Genomic DNA, 16,990 nt, shown 5'->3' with positions numbered 1-16,990 from the left:
TGGAGTAAATACAAAAAAATTGGAGGGTACAAATTTACAGATTAACCAAAGTTACAATAATGTTCCAAAGACAGAAATATAACAAAACGTACAAAGTGTAATTATACATCGTATGAATAAATTATAGAAGGGTAAACATGTGGCGAGTGTGAGAAGGAACTGATGTGTGTATCGGCAGCAGTGTCACTGTCCATGTTATTGTTCAAGTGCAAGGTAGTCCTCATTTTATGTTCAAAACAAGCACATCCTGTGCCAGTGTGTAATGTGATGAGTAACATGATCCATCGAACAGAAGTGAAGGAAACGTGTGTGTGAATGAGTTCTGTACGACACGAGGCTGTAGAAGTCTGATGGTCTGAAGGTCCATGAGGTACGCTGATCTTGCTCTCCGGACCGAGTGGAACAACTCCATCCAGTCATGACTCATGAAAAAGAGAGACACAAATATGAATAAACAAAATGTTAATTTTGAAGGCGTATTGTAAAAAAATTATAAATTATTTTATATATAGAGAGAGCGATATCTAGTCACTTTATTATAAATGCAACATACCAGCTTGATTTTAAATAGTTTGATAAAATCGCAACGTTCTTACCGTTCTCTTGAAAATGTCACCAGTAGGTGACAGGATTTAAGACTCAGGAAAATAGGAATTTTGCTCTTTTTGTGAGGATTGGGGGTGGGGGTTTGTTTTGAAATGGTCTTTAAATTTTCAGCCTTTTTTTCTCTTTTTTCTCTTCTTTTTTTTGATCAGTGCTGCAGCAGCAGCTCACACTTTTTTTTTTTTGCTTCTTTTTTTTTAAGCTGATTTTTTTCCTAGACCATTTCAATTCTTTATTTTTTTGACATTTCAGTAAGCCGGGAGAAGCAAAGCAGTCATACAAATCATTAAAACTCATACATAAAATATGTACACGGACACAAACTACAGTAGCTCAAAGGGCTAACTGTGCTAAATGAGGAAAAAAAAAAAACAGACATGTGAACCCAACATGCTTCTTGAATTTAAAAAGTTAGCTATCATATCTCAATGTTTATGAATGAAATGTGGCTTCTCGTCATACACCAACTTAACGCAATGTTATTATTATTATTTGTTACATTGTGGAAAAACACACAAAAAAAAAGAGGAAGAAGAAGAACCGCGCTGAGTGAGATATCGGCTCAGAGTTACTGCTAATACATGAACCATGGACAGCGTACTTGTGGTCAACAGCCTCTTAATTAAAAACAAGCATTTGACAAAAAAGAAATAAAATGGAAACAGGAAATGGTGTGACGGTGGTGGCGGTGGTTGTGGCGACAGTGGTGGTGATGTTCTTCTGAGAGACATCTTCATCTACGCCAGGAGCGTGATTCGTTATCGTCGTCTTCCTCGTCGTCATCCTGCAGCAGTGCGTCGTCCACCAGAGAGTCCTCCTGGAACTGCAGAGGGGGAGAAAAAAAAAATGATGTGACCTGTGTATCTAATTGTTTATCTACAAGCTGTATAATCATGCATCGCTCCAGGACGTGTTGTGAAGACCAGACACACACACTTGCTCCTGTATTGTGTCAGGGTGCTAATCTATTCTAACACAGACACTACACACTGTGGTGTGAACGAGATGTGAAGCTGACCTCATCTTCTTCGGGCTCTGCCTCGTCAGCGTCGGCCGCGCTTAGAGAGACGGCCGGTTTGTACCAGGACAGACGCAGATCCTGATTGTTCAACTTCACACCATGAACGGCAGCCTGCAGGAGGAGAAGGTAAAGTCACGAGCATCAGAAAGAGAGATACAAAGCGTTAGAGGGTCTGTGTGAGACCCTAGAGCACTCGCAAATTGTGAAAAACAGCAAATTCTAGATGCGGTCCCAAAAATAAACAAACAAATAAAATCAGCTTAATACATTATCCTTAAAAAAAAAAAGAAGAGAAGAAAAAAGCACAAAGTAAAGGTAAGCCCGTATGCTGTACTGCTCCGTCTCCCGCAGTGCTAAAATACAGATGCTACCTCTATACTGTACATGTACTGTAATTCATCCTAGCTTTGTTATGCGCTGCTGTTTTCTTTGGTATCAGTACTGTAGAGTAAATACAGTAATATTTCACCATCACAAGCTCTGTTTCCCTCTACAGTTGCTTTGTTTTTTTTCTCTACAGTAGCGAAAAAATTATACAGTATTATATTTTATACAGAAATTTATCTGACCTTGTGTTAGTATTTATGTTACAAAATTTGTAAATATTATATTGTTCCTAATTGTTAAAACGCATAAAAATATTTATATATTGACATGGAAAAAAAGCCATAATAAAAATTTGTGGAGTGTATTTGCAGTTTCCGTAAATGATCATTAGTTAGGTTCTAAGGAAACATCAGTAAGAAAAAGACTGATTGTGTGTGTGTGCGTGTGTGAGAGAAAGAGAGAGAGAGAGAGAGAGAGAGAGCACACGTGTACCTGTTCAGCTTCTGCTCGGGTTCTGAAGGTGATCACAGCACTAAGACTCGAGTCCTTCATCTGACAGTCCTCAATCTCACCGAATTGCTAAAGAAAAAAAAAACAACACCCACATTTATTGACATTCAACAAGCATGTTTTTGTTGACACATATTACAGTATACATATTCCTTAGGGGTGTCAATAATTTCGCCACATCCAAGATCCTGGATTTAAATAGAATAGAGAACATGGAGTTTGAGACGTGGCTCGTCTACATGTTGTGTCTGACGGTGTGGGTGTGTGCGTGAGACTCACAGCAAAGTGTGGCAGCAGGTCCACTCGGTCAGCCTCGGTAAACCCGCTGATCTCCAGAGCACGAGGTCGATGATCCACCACAGAGTGAGCAGGAAGCCCCCTCGGTCTGCCCCTAATACCACGACCACGCCCCCGCGCTGTCCCCCGACCCCGGGCATGGGCCCCCCTCCCTCGCCCTGGGGTCAGAATGCCCCTCTTAGCCGCCTGGGGAGGAAGACAAGGAGGAACACAGAGAAAGAGGAAGTGAATGAATGTTTAATAAATAATTAACTTAATAAATAAAAAAAAAAAACACTACTGCCTCCTACTGGAACCTTCAAGACTTCAAAGCAGCGTGTGTGTGTGTGTGTGTAAGAGTACCTCGAGCTGCAGCTGTGTGTATCGCAGTCTGAGTTGTGCTGTGTCTTCCCCAGCTTGTGTTTTCTTGTACAGATCGAGTTCAGTGTCCAACAACTCCTTCTGAGCCTACACACACACACACACACACACACACACACACACAAGCTGAATTACTCTGGAAGACAGAACCTCAATACAAAGAGACAGATATGCAAGTGTAGTGTAACAAGTGTGTGTGTGTCCGGTCGTACCTGAGCCTTGGTTTTGACGCCGCTGTGCAGTGTGTGCGCGCTCGACAGGCCCTTGATCTCCTCCTGCAGTTTGCTGATGCTGTTTGTCAGAGCGTTCAGTGTCTGCATCAGCTGTGCTTTGTCCTCTGATTTCATTGCCTTGTTCTTCTCTAGCTTAGAAATCAGCAGCTACACACACACACACACAAAATTCAATGTTTCTCGATCAGTGAACAGATCTCTGCTACAAACACTAACTGGAAAACATTAATGGTGGTATTTTGGTTTAAGCCTTACTTTCTGAGTCTCTATGTGCTTCTCCAGGATCTCCTGCTTCTTCTTCCTCACGTCTTGCTGAAGTTTGAGCGCCTCCTACAGGACAGAGATGACAAGTAAACACAATATTTAGCTTTTTTTTTAACCGCCATGTCAGCTATATTCATAGTCGAGTCAGTTTTTGTTATTCGATATTAAAACTAGATGAGATGCTTGAGTTTTTTTTATTTCTAAGAACTTTAAAACTTAATTTGGATTTAACTTAGTAAAAAAAATTTCATTCAAATAAAATGTTTGATTGACAGAAGAGTTTTACATGATAATGAACACTATGGTAAATTTTCTTGATAGCAAAAAATGTGTTTAGCCCTCAAGTGTCCTATTCTGCATCTTGTATAAATTATTTAATCCCAACCAATACTTAAAAGGAAATGTTTGTTTTGTTCCCATCCTGGTGTTAACACCAAAATAAATCGACATCAAAACAGGGAGTTAATGAGGCCTGACCTGCTTCTTCTTTAGCGCATCCTCGGAGCTGGCAGTCGCCCCCGTTAACGCCGCCTTGTGGCCTGGCTTCATTGCGGCGGGGTTATAAAACGTCTTGGTGAGTCCGGTGGACGTGGAGAAGACCTGCGGAGACGAATTAAAGTCTTCAGTCCTTCATAAAAACACAAACATCACAATTCTGAGGTGCTTATAACAGAATGACGGCGCACCTTTCCTTCAGCAGGCGCCGGTTTTGAGAAGCCCAGACGCTCCTTCACCGATGACCGCGCTGCACTCTGTGAAGACTGGAAACACACACACAAATTATTATACAAGTGTGAATCAGGGAGCAGGGTGACGTCTCACTGTCTGAATTAAAACAGCAGGGTAACCTGTGATGGGGGCGTGGCATCCTGCATTGGCTCTGTGCTGTTCGAGGGGAGGGGACCGAGACGATCTTTCACTGACTGCTTCAGACTGGTAGCTTCAGGCTGCTGCACACTCTGACACAACACCAAACACACACAACACGTTTTACACTTACAGTCACTGATTATGATAAAGCCTCATTAATGAATAAAAATAAAGTCTCTATTGAAGGATATGTTAATAATCACCAACGTTCTCGAGTGTACGAGTCACATGATCTTGATTAACTTAAATACACAAAGCAAGTACAGGTAGTCCCCCACTTAAGAACAAATTCGATTTACGAACGTGATCCTGGAACAGAATGTGTTCATAAGTCTGACAAAGTGAGTCTTAAACGCCTTTGACACAAAAATACAATATAAAGATCAATATAAAGATCCTAAGAAAAAATCTTCTCCCAGTGAAATGTGAAACGTTACCGTTTTGTCTTTGCGCCTTTTTTTTTTTTTTGTCAGAGCTGTTTTGCACTATATTGGACTGTGAACTGATGAGGATTTTCATAAAATTTGAATTATTCACCATGAGTACAGCTTTACAAAACCGACATTTTCTATCATCATAGTACTGATTGATTGAAACAGGTGGGTGGGGCCTTTCTTCTAGACACATACAATATACCGGACTTTAGACTGAAAATATTGTATAGTATTGTAAATATTGGTATCTGGTGCACTGCAGTGTTTTTTTTTGTTTGTTTGTTTGTTTGTGTACAATACACATGAGCTACTTCTGTGATTTGTTTACATCTAGAATGTTCATAGAACTGTGGACCATTCACATCTGTAAAAATTTGTAACTCGAATGTTCATAAGTCGGGGGCTACCTGTAGAGATTGTGTGTGTGTGTGTGTGTGTGTGTGTGTGTGTACCATGCTGAGCGGAGTGTGCGTGTGTGTGCCAGGCAGTCCGTCGTCTTTGTGCCACTGCACTCTGATGAATCGGTTGTTGAGAACAGCCTCGGTGCTGTGTATAGCGCGCTTTGCTTCCTCAGGAGACTCGAACTGGATCAGAGCACTCTCAGGGTCATTGTTATAGGCGACCTACATACACACACAAAATTATTATTGCATTACTATGACATACACTCAACAGGAATCATAAATGCCTAATATTTGAAAATAATTTCTCTTAGATAATCTCAAACGGGAAAGACTCTGCCTTAACACACACACACAGAGGGAGAGACCGGAGCATGAATACAGAACGTGCTGAATAATAAATGATGAGGCTGAGACTGAGTGTTTACCTGCAGATTGACGATCTTCCCAAATTTGCTGAAGTGCTCGTTGAGCTTGCTGATGTTGTTCAGCGCGGGAGGGATCTGCCGGATGGCCAACTTAGTGTTCGGCAGAGGCAGCGGAAGAGACAGTGGCATTTTCTTATGGTAACCGTGATGGTTGGGCTTGTTGAAGTTTGGCCTGTAAAGAGAGAGAGAGAGAGAAAGGGGGGGGGGGGGGGGGGGGAATGGCAATGAATGCAAGTAAGTAGTAAAAGGATAAAAAAATAAAAATAAAAACAGCAATTATTAAAAAGGTGCATATACAGATACATGCATGCACACATCCATATCTATAGATACGCTGTTAAATATCTATACATACACATACACTACCGCTTAAAAGTCTGGGATCATTTTCTAATTTCAAGGCGTTTATTCAAAATACACAATCTCCTTCGAACAGTTGATATTGAGATGTATCTGCTACTTATGATCTGTAAATCCTTCATAACGACTCTAATCTGAGGTGCTGTTTGTTAATTGGTGATTTCTGAGGCTGGTGACTCTAATTGAACTTCTCTGCAGCAGAGGTAAGTTTTGGTCTTGCCTTTTCCTGGGAAGGTTTTTATGAGAAACAGTTTTATCATGGAGCTTGATGGGTTTTACAAATGCCTTTGACACAATACTGGTCTTCCAACAACTATTTCAGAAAAGCTAAAAGTCTTTGTGCATTAAAATGTCAAGTAATAATGCTCTTAAATATATATATATATATATATATATATATATATTTTTTTTTTTTTTTTTATTATTATTCATTAGTTAACAAAAGGTAAAAAGCAAGAAAAATGAAGTCTAATCAATAACTAACCTGACTACCCTTTGACTTCAAACCAGCACCAATTCCAACACTTCTGGGATTTTGTAGGATCAGAATGATTGACCAATTATATTAAGCAGGTGCTAATTATCAAAAAGTCATTAACTGGAACAGAAAGGGCTTAAACCTGGGTGAGGAACAGACAAACCCTGCTACTAAGGTGAGGCTGTGGAAGACGGTTTCGTGTTAGAACAGGTTACAAGGTAGTTACATTGCATCAGCAGAGCCCTGATCTCAAAAAAGGATCTCTGGTTAGTTCTTCAAGACGTTTGGAAAAACCTACCTGGCAAGTTCTTTTTAAAAACTGTGGTTTTGCAGGGAGATGGTAATCACACCAAATACTGATCTGATTTAGATTTCTCTTCTATTCCATTTGGTGAATTGATAAAAATAAAATATTACCAGTACTATATACTGGTGTACAGCATTTTTTCACCCTCACCCTTGCTTAAAACTTTTACACAATACTTCACGTACACATAGTATATATAAGGAATAAAACTTATTAATCTTGTTTGTTCTCACTTACTTATCAAACCAAGGCTTTTTAGGAGGAAGTCCCCCGTCGTGAGGCCCCGCCCCCCTCTTCCTGGAGTCTGATTCTAAAACAATCCGTGCAGTATTGCTGTTCATCATTTTATCTGTAAAGATCATACAGGATTTACAAAAATATATATTTGCCAACATTTCCATTCAAACGTTTAACATATAATGACTCGGAAGTAAGCAGAACCAAATTACTACTAATGCACCGTCACTACGAATGCACCGTCACCATTGGACACTGTGCTTCTTCACACACACCCCCCTTCCTCTCGCCTTTACACACCACCTCGCGCCTTCACGAAGTGCAGGTTCGTTTTTTTTATTTTTAATTTAGAGCAGTGATTCTGTTAGCGTTCCTTACTAATTAACTCAAATAAGAGTGGAGGAAGTGTTACTGTATAAGACAAAAGGGAAGGGGCTGAGTCCTCCTCTCCTCTTACTTTAGCTTTACACATACACAGCGCCTGCGTGCAGAAAGGAAACACTTTTCTGTCTAGATTTATTTTTCCTTTTTTTAAAAGGTAAAGTGCAGGTTATTTTGTTAGATTTTTTCTTTATATTTTGGTTTATTTATTTTAATGGGGTTTTGAGGGCTGTGGAACAAATAATTTGAGTTTCCATTATTTCTTATGGGGAAAATTCGGCTTCGATTTACAAGCGATTTTAAATACAAGCCCACTTCTGGAATAAATTGTCCTAGTAATTCAAGGGTCCACTGTATATTATTTATATTATAAATAACATATGTAAATCAACGACAATGACAATGTCCCTGTCAAATAAACTAACAAATAAACAAACTCATCGCAATCTGATTGCAGTTCTTCTCCAAGGGTGGAACAATTAGTTAATAGGTTTAGAGGCAGTCACTTTTACACATAGGGACAGGCTGGTTTGGACTTTTTTTTTTTGACCTAATAAATCGAATAATCCTTTAAAAACTGCATTTTGTACTTACACAAGTTAACTTGGTGTAATATTAAAATTGGTGTGATGATGTCAATCATTTAAGTGTAACAAATATGCAAACTTAAAAAATATTTCAAACGGGGAAGTAAATACTTTTTCACGGCACTACAGACGTACTACATTAGACATTACCGCGTGGGGACAGATCCACTTCTCCCATAGTGAGGCCTATGAGGTTTGGTCTCTGCACGTTGACCCGGGGTCTGTACGCAGGGCGAGAATTCAGACTGGGAGCTTCAGGGTTGTACACGTCCGGTTCGAATGAGTCTAAAAGTGGGGGAAAAAAAACAAAACACAAACTGTGTACTTGGAGGATTTATGCAGCATTAAGGTTGTTTCTCCTCTAACACAAACACGCACACTCATTATGTTGATCTTTCTTTTGATCTCTTTTACTCGGATAGCAGCTTTAGAGTTGTTCTTCGTATCTTAATTTAGACATTTACTCAACACTACTACTGATACACAGGAGTCAAGGAATTCAGAAGTGTGTGCAAGCTACAAAAACAACCAAAACAACAGATCAAACCTGACTGTATAAACGTTTTATTTTGAAATGCACAAAGGGTTCGAGTGATTACCTGTGGTAAAGAGGGGGGGCGGAGGCTGTGCGAGTGGAGGTCGGATGCCCGCGGCGACCAGGTGAAGCGGAGGCTGGGGAAGAAGAGGACGAGACGTGGAGACAATGGAGGGGACTGAGCCTGTCATGGAGTTTGGAGGAGCATCCAGAGCTGGGAGAGGAGGAGGAGGACCTGAACACACACAAAAATGTTTTATTGTGACAAATTATCCATGTAGATCACTAAAACAGTTCAATTCTTATCCAAGAGTGATAAAACATTACCTGCGACAGGTGGGAGGCCACCCGGTGCCAGCGGGGGCCGGAGATTGACCGGAGGAGGCGGGAGTAGACCGGGAGGTGGCGGGAGACCCGGAGGGAGCGGACCCTCGCCGACAGGCAGAGTCGCGGGAGGGAAGGGGAGGATGCTGGGAAGGTTTACGTCCTCCACAACTACCGGATCGCTGCCGTGGTCGAACGGACACATATCACCTCGCATACAGAAACCTTTCTCTGTGGGAGGAAGAAAATAAATAAATAAAAACTTCCTCAGCCTCTCCATAAGGTAATGTAGTATTTCGCAATTTAAAGGCGGGGTCTCGTATAATGTGGAACCAAAAGACGACACAGTTAAATTTTAGATGTGCGAGATTAAGTAGGTACTTATGGTCCATGCTGTTATGGTTTATGGGCACATGATGGCAGTTTGAGGAAAGGGGACAGATGCACCTCTCAGCTTTAGTCAAGTGGATTGGTATGCTTTATTTTGTCCAACTTAAGAACAAATCTGACTTACAAACACGATGTCAAAATGGAACTCGTTCGTAAGTCGGGGACTAGGGCTGCAACTAACGATTATTTTAATAATCGATTAGTCTGACGATTATTTTTTTAGATTAATCGGATAAACAACAGAAACCTGAGAAAATAGTTTCTTTACAACCCTTTATTCAAAACAGAACTAAAATCTTTAGAAAGTGCACAAACATGTTGCTCCTTAAGCTGTTATAGTAATAATAAAATAAAATAAAAATAGACTAACACAAAAAACATAGACATGTATGCCTAACTTCTGCTAAATATATACAGTGGAACCTTGGATTACGAGCATAATTCGTTCCGATGTTATGCGCTAACATGCCTCTCTGCCATGGATTGCCCCATCCACATAATCGCTATCAAATATTATATTACAAAATAAATTCATAGGTTTATCATCAACAAATATATTACTATTATAATAAACTCTAGGCACGTGACAGCTGTCAAGACCATTAATACAAATTCTTATATAATGTTTATTTTGTGGCACATTTATTTTTTAGGGCTTTGTCAAATAAACATTTATATATAATAAAAATAAATAGTGTTTATGTTGAAAAATTAGACAAAACTAATTTAATATAAAATAAACAATATAAAAGTATACGAGAAATTATATTTATACTTTTCCATATACAACATATTTATTTTATTGTCTCATGCAATTTGTAATTTGTAAACCATTAACCTACGAATTTATGTTCTAATACAATATTTGATAGCGATTATGTTGAGGGGGGGCAATCCATGGCAGAGGGGCATTTTGGGGCATAACACTGATGCGCCCTCAATACAGCCCTTTAGGGGACTGTATTCACATTAGCATTATCAGTCACCCTAACACAGTGTAAAATAACAGTACCAATTAACCAAAAAAAAAAAGCCATGAGTCACATTGTAGTGAGAATTGTGCAGCGTTTAATTTAGCACATAAATAGATTTGACACGATTACAATCAGATAGTTTTAAGTTTAAGAAATGCTTCCGAGAGGGTGGTGAGGACAGCACTTACTGGTTGAATGGACACTGAAGTTATTTATATAAATGAGGCTTTGCATGTGATAAAAATTTTGTTCCTGTTAGGCGTTAAAATATAGTTCCTGTTAGGTGATAAAATATAGTTCCTGTTAGGTGACAGGTGAATCCAAAAAACAAATATAAAAATCTTGTTGCATATGGTCTCTTGGTTCTTGTATATGTACTGTAGATAGTTTAGGTCGTCTTTTATGTCGAGATTTTCAACTAAACAAGAGTTAAAGAAGAGAAACTTGAGTGCGCTTTAAACCAATTAGACCCGAGACGTGCTTCTCTTTCTGCTTAGACCTGAACAGACGGAATATGATGTGGTCAGTGACATTTGTCTAATTCCTCTCTTTTAATAGGAAAGACACAAAAAATACTGAGTATAGTGTAAACTGATCTTTAATCTCACCTGGATGTGAAAAAAAATCTCACCTCTCAAGTAAAATAAATAACGCAATTAGTCTGATCCCTCAGACCTGTTATGCTCCTTCTTACCGTCGTAGTCACGGCAACGCTTGCGTGAAGGGGGCGGAGCTGCTCTGCCGTACGGTGGGACGTGGCCTTGGTGGAATTCAGACCAGCTCTCCGTGGTGCTGTTGCCGTGGTGAGTGGGAGCAATGACTGTGATGGTGCTGTTGAGGGCGGGCACCATGAAATGGGAGGTGCTAGGAGCAGAGGCAATGGGCGGGGGTACGTAGGCCTCAGTGGCGCCGCCCTCTGGCCGCTCGTGATCATATTTCGGTTTTCCAGATTCTCTCTCTGTGGAAAGAAAATAAATAATTTTATTAATTAAAAAGTGTATATTTTTATTTGGACAGTGTACAGTTTATGTGGATGGTACGTAAGGAGGCGTGGCCTCTGCTTTAGTAGCTCAGGAGTAGCTCAGTGGTTAAGGCATTGGACTACGGTTCGGAAGATCCCAGGTTCAAACCCCACAACCACCAAGTTGCCACTGTTGGGCCCTTGAGCAAGGCCCTTAACCCTCAACTGCTCAGATGTGTAATGAGATAAAAATGTAAGTCGCTCTGGATAAGAGCGTCTGCTAAATGCCCAAATGTAAATGTAAATGTAAACATAAACCTATCAATACAGCGGTATGGTGTTAGTGTGTGTGTGTGCGCCAACCTCGACTCCTAGACCTGGAGCGGCTGCGAGTGCGCGTCCTGCTGCGCTCCCTCTCCCTCTCGCGCTCTCTGTCTCGATCGCGCTCTCTGTCACGATCGCGCAGTCTGTCTTTGCTCCAGCTGCGACTCCGGCTACGGCTGTAGCTCCGCCCCCTGCGCCGATTGTAGCGTTCGCGATACGAGTCACGTCTGGGTGGAGGACGCTCGTACTCTCGCTTTCTGGACCGATCGTCTTTCTTACGCTCATCACTCCTCCTGTGAATTGAAAGATCAACCAGCGATTCATTTATTAAAATAATATTTATAATCATGTTTGTATCAGGGTTTATTGCCATATCAGCCTTACAGGCTATTTCATGTATATATATATATATATATATATATATATATATATATAAATAATGTAAGGTATTTAAAAGTTGGTAAAATATATATATTTTTAATGAATGAATAAATAATTTACATTATAACATCTTGTCCAGAACCAGATCTTACCCAGGGTTCTTCAGAAGCACTTTTGCTAGAATTCTGGGGTCCTTGGAGAATAAGTTCTTTAAAGTTTGTTCTGGTAGAAATTGTTGTCTCAAAGCATTTAAACTTGAGCAGGTTAAACATATTTGCGTTATACTCAGATTAATGCTGCAGTGCAGATATTTTGGAGCATCCTCGACCTTCAAAAAATACTTATGGGTCAAACTCCCATGGCCGATACGGCAACTCGTATATACGACTTGGTCGTGTTTGGATCTGAAGGATCTTTTTCCCCACCACTGGGCTTATTTCACATAATTTGTTGTTTTGACATTCGTCCCATTTATTTAATATTTACTAATTTACACTCTCTAATTGTTTCTGTAAGGGCTTGTTTTGCTGCCATGTCAGCTTGTTCATTTAAATCGTGTGTGTGTGTGTGTGTTTGTGTTCACCTGCTGTCTCGACTGTAACGGGAGCTGCCCTGAGGGCTGTGGTTTAGTCTCCTAGAAAACTTCTTCTCCCGATCATCTTCCCTACTCAGCTGCTGCAAAGACACAAAATGGTAAATTATACAAACACACACACAATATATAAATGTGTATTTACATACACACACACCTCTCTCACCTCCTCCTTCTTCTGTTCGTCTTTGTCGGAGCGTGTGTGACCCTCTGTCCTGCCCCCGGACCCTGGGGTCTCACCCTGAGGTAGGTAGCTCTTTGTGTTCACAGCTTCGAAAAGCTTATCCACAAACATCTGAGTCTCTGCACAGACACGAGAAAGGCGAGTCAGAATCACATAGCGATCACTGAAGCGTTTAGTCACACACAAAATAAATAAATAAAAATACTGAGGAAATGTCTCACTCACCCTTTTGGAGAAATACATCCAACTGGTCTATGCACAGCGCCCTCAGCTCCTTCTCCGACTTGTCCTTCTTCACCAAGGCCACCACGTATTTTGCAAGCGCAGACGGGTCTGCATCACATCTGCACGAAGGACAGCAAAGACGACGTGTTTTTCTTTGTGTATATATATATATATATATATATATAAACAAAAAAAGTCCAATTAACACGTTCGAAAATAAACTGTTATATTAAAGCGTCTGTTGGCTGCTTTCCCGTCTCCCGGGTCACTGCTGTGCAGGTGTGAACTTGTTACATCAGATCATAAGTAATCAAACAAAAATAAATGCTCCACTTGTGATTTGCATAAAAGAAGAGCAGCATGCAGTAATTATTATTTTTTTTGGTGGTCTGAGAGTGTGCCAGGTGCAGAAACAACTCACAGAAGAGCATAAGAAGAGAGTTTGAATATCTGTAAACAAAATGTGAACTGAAGTCTATTAAAGAGAATCATTACTGGTGAGGAGACGTGGATTCATCACTACGAGCCTGAAAGTAAACAATAGAGCATGGAACGGAGACATACTCAATCACAGACCGAGAAAAAGTTTAAAAATCTAAACCATCAGCTGGAAAATTCATCAACGCCTACAGTTTCCTGGGATTCTCAAGGGCCAGAAGTATTGGAACAATCAGGAAAAAGGTTTAATAATCAACAGCGCTCGTTACAATGAGACTTTATTGAAGAATAAATTTCGAATTAAACAGAGGACTGATATCCAAGGGAAGTGGCCCAACAAGAATGAAGATTCACTTATGATAAAGTGAAGACAGCGGTGCAATCGTGGCTAATTTTTTTATAATGGAATACAAAAGCGTGTTGACAGATCAGTAAAGTGTATTAAAAAGCAAGGAGATCATGTCGGAAAATTATATCGCCTTTTCTAAAAACTTTATTTAAATGAATTCTACAGTCAGAGTGCGGATAATGTTTTTTGACTCACCCTTATATAAATTTACACACAACAAAACTTAAAAAATGAATGCGAGGGTATCTACTGTAATATCTGACTTCTGACAAATCAAGCACTAAATTAATTAAAGGTTAAAAATTAATTAATTTCAAACGCACCGATGGATCGGACGGTTTTCAGCCTGATCGCCCATGATCAGTCTCAGATCAGTCTAATTCGGTGCAAGTTATGCAACCGAGTGAGACACGCAAGCAGAAGTCGCGAGTCTCAAAGGAAACACCTGAGAGCATTCGCTCTGCCTGGTTGGTCTCAGTGTCGCCTCGATGGGATTTTATTCAAACCCAAACTATTTGCTCATTTATAAACTATTACACTGAGCCCTCTGTCAATTGACCACGCACGACTTTCAAAAAGGTTCGGGAAGCAGCGTGAAGAATTTGCGTATTAAATAAAGCTTGTTCCTTTTTTGCTGTTTTTGTTTTTAAGGAGCTTGTTTTAAAGCAACTGGTTGTTATATAAATTGTATTTAATGGAATAATTATCTTGATCTTTTCAACATTCTGATATTAAAATTATTAAACAGTTTTTCTGATTCTTTAAGGTTGTAAACATAACGCTATGAATAAATTAAAATGTGTTTGAATCAAACTGGAATTAAGCCTACGCGTATAAATATCCAGACCAGTTTGAGTCAAACTGAGATCAAGCCTAAGTATTTAATATATACTGCCTTTAAAAAAAGAAATAAAATTAAGAGAACACTTCAAGTATATAATATAGAACGAGGATGACAAAGTGCCCACTTAATTTTATTCTATTTATTTAAACATTATATTAAACACACTTCAGAAATGCTAGTCATTAAAAAATAAAATAATTTAACATCTTTTTAGTCTGTATATTTTTATAATTTTATTACATTCAACAGACCTGCATTAAATTAAAACCAATATTCATATTTTTTATTATTTAGCAAGAAATATTTAAAATATATATTTTTTTTTCATATATACATCACAAGAATATTTTTGTTTGGATTTTAACCAGTTACTAATAAACATGTTTCTAATAATACAAAAATTAAATCCACTGAACTCAATCCTTATTATTACATTTGTTAAATTAAATATAAAAAATGAATAGAATAAAATATACACGCATGCTAATTCTAATTTTTAACAGAAACATTAGTGCGGATCTTTACAACAGTTTAGTTTTAGACTGCAGACTTTATCTAAACAGCTGTGTGAATGATCACTGCTGACTGAAACTAAACACAAATCCATGCTCCTAACTGAACACATCTGCAGGTTGTTATGCTAAGCTAACAGGCTAACTGATACACTTACATTGGTTCCAGGGTTTTGGAGAGCCACGTCTTCAAGGCATCGAGGTTTTCAATCATCATTTTTCCAAGAAAAAAAAAAATTTAACTAAACACGGACACACTCTTTTACACTGCGCAGCCAGAAGTGCTGAAGGTGAGAAAAGTGCTAAGCTAACTACACACCAGGCCCGGGGATAAGGCTTACGCTAAGGCTAATGCTAACGCCAAAACTACGCGCAGGTCTCATGAATTACTGCAAACATCTCGTTCTTTATCAGCAGGGCAGGCGGATAGCGCAGGGTACTTCACACTAACATCCGCCCCGATGAGGAATTAGAGCCGATAACTTTGTCGGGGAAACGTCTAAAGTACATTCACAGCGACTTTTTCTCGATTTTTCCTCACAAATGGCGAGTGTTTACTCACGTTCTGAAATATCGCGAGAATTAAAAAAAAAAAAAAAAAGCGCTGAGATCACTCTCGTGGGAAGATCTCGCGAGAATACGGGACAGCCTGGCGCGCTACAAGACTAGTGTATCTGAGGGATTCATTCATTCATTCATGAATTCAATCATTCATTCATCCACACATTCATTAATGTAATCATCCATCCAATTATTCATCCATCCATCAGTTCATTTAATAATTCATTCACACATTCATTAATGTAATCATCCATCCATTTACTCATTAATCATTCATCCATTTAATAATTAATCCATCCATCCATCCATGAATTTAATTATTCATCCATCCACGCATTCTTTAATGCTTTAATTCATCCATTCCTTAATCACCCATCCATTCATTAAAGCAATCATCCATCTATTTATTCATCCATTTATTTAATCAAATATCCATTAATCCATTTATTTAACCAATCATTTAATCAATCAATCAATCATCCATCTGATTATCCATCCATTCATTAATTTAATCATCCATCCATCCAACTATCCATCCATTTATTTATTAATTTAGTCATCCATCCATCCAATTATTCATTAGTTCATTCACTTCAATTATCCATCCTTCCATTCATTCATTCATGTTCTGAAATATCATGAGAATAAGTACTCTCATTGGTAGATTTCACGAGAAAAAAGGCAGCATGGATAGTAGCCAAGGGCTAGTATGTCTGAAGGAATAATTAATTAATTTATCCACCAATCCATTCATTTATTTAATCATTCATTCATCTATAAGGAGGTGGTAGCTCAGTGTGATTGGCTCTGAGGTACCGTCGGGCCCTTGAGCAAGGCCCTTAACCCTGTCTGGTCCAGAGGTGGCATATAATGGCTGATCCAGCCTACCAACAAGAAGCTGGGATATGCAAAGAATTTTACTGTGCAGTAATCTATACGAGTCTGAACTGAACTTATCCATTCATTCATGTAATCATTCATCCATTAGATACATTATATACCCAAAAGTGTGTGCACACTCATATATTAAACATCATATTTTAGATTTATTTCAACAAATCCATTATATGTTCTACTCTTCTGGGAAGGCTTTCCACTAGAATTTAGAGCATGGCTATAGACATTTGTGATTATTCAAGAACATAAATGAGATCAGGTTCGGGGGGTGGGGGTGGGGGACAGTTTGTGACTCCCCCATTGCCTGTCGATGACCTGCTGATATGATGAGTGACGTGGAGATGAATTTTACCTCAAATATACAGTCGTGGCCAAAAATTTTTGAGAATGACACAAATATT

At 39.1% G+C, this 16,990-nt stretch overlaps 1 protein-coding gene across 4 annotated transcripts; it reads right to left on the bottom strand.

Annotated features, from left to right (window-relative positions):
* Positions 1–1,071: 1,071 nt before the first annotated feature.
* Positions 1,072–15,693, bottom strand: rbm26 (RNA binding motif protein 26). Of its 4 annotated transcripts, none has more exons than XM_053498882.1 (22): positions 15,290–15,693; positions 12,989–13,107; positions 12,737–12,882; positions 12,571–12,662; positions 11,646–11,899; positions 11,016–11,279; positions 8,961–9,188; positions 8,698–8,868; positions 8,249–8,383; positions 7,131–7,242; positions 5,749–5,920; positions 5,372–5,542; positions 4,464–4,574; positions 4,302–4,376; positions 4,093–4,215; positions 3,607–3,681; positions 3,331–3,498; positions 3,101–3,205; positions 2,741–2,944; positions 2,444–2,530; positions 1,622–1,735; positions 1,072–1,426 (listed from the first exon to the last, which is right to left on the bottom strand). In XM_053498882.1, the coding sequence occupies exons 1-22, from the start codon at positions 15,346–15,348 to the stop codon at positions 1,337–1,339; spliced, it is 3,075 nt and encodes a 1,024-aa protein (XP_053354857.1). In that variant the 5' UTR covers positions 15,349–15,693; the 3' UTR covers positions 1,072–1,336. The 4 variants fall into 4 exon arrangements, with proteins under 4 accessions (XP_053354857.1, XP_053354858.1, XP_053354859.1 ...); XM_053498883.1 differs by having other exon boundaries at positions 12,571–12,659; XM_053498884.1 differs by having other exon boundaries at positions 12,746–12,882.
* Positions 15,694–16,990: the final 1,297 nt, after the last annotated feature.

The sequence above is a fragment of the Clarias gariepinus genome, chromosome 6 (assembly GCF_024256425.1).
Source record: "Clarias gariepinus isolate MV-2021 ecotype Netherlands chromosome 6, CGAR_prim_01v2, whole genome shotgun sequence".
Classification (NCBI taxonomy): domain Eukaryota; kingdom Metazoa; phylum Chordata; class Actinopteri; order Siluriformes; family Clariidae; genus Clarias; species Clarias gariepinus.
This window is presented reverse-complemented; position numbering and strand designations above follow the sequence as displayed.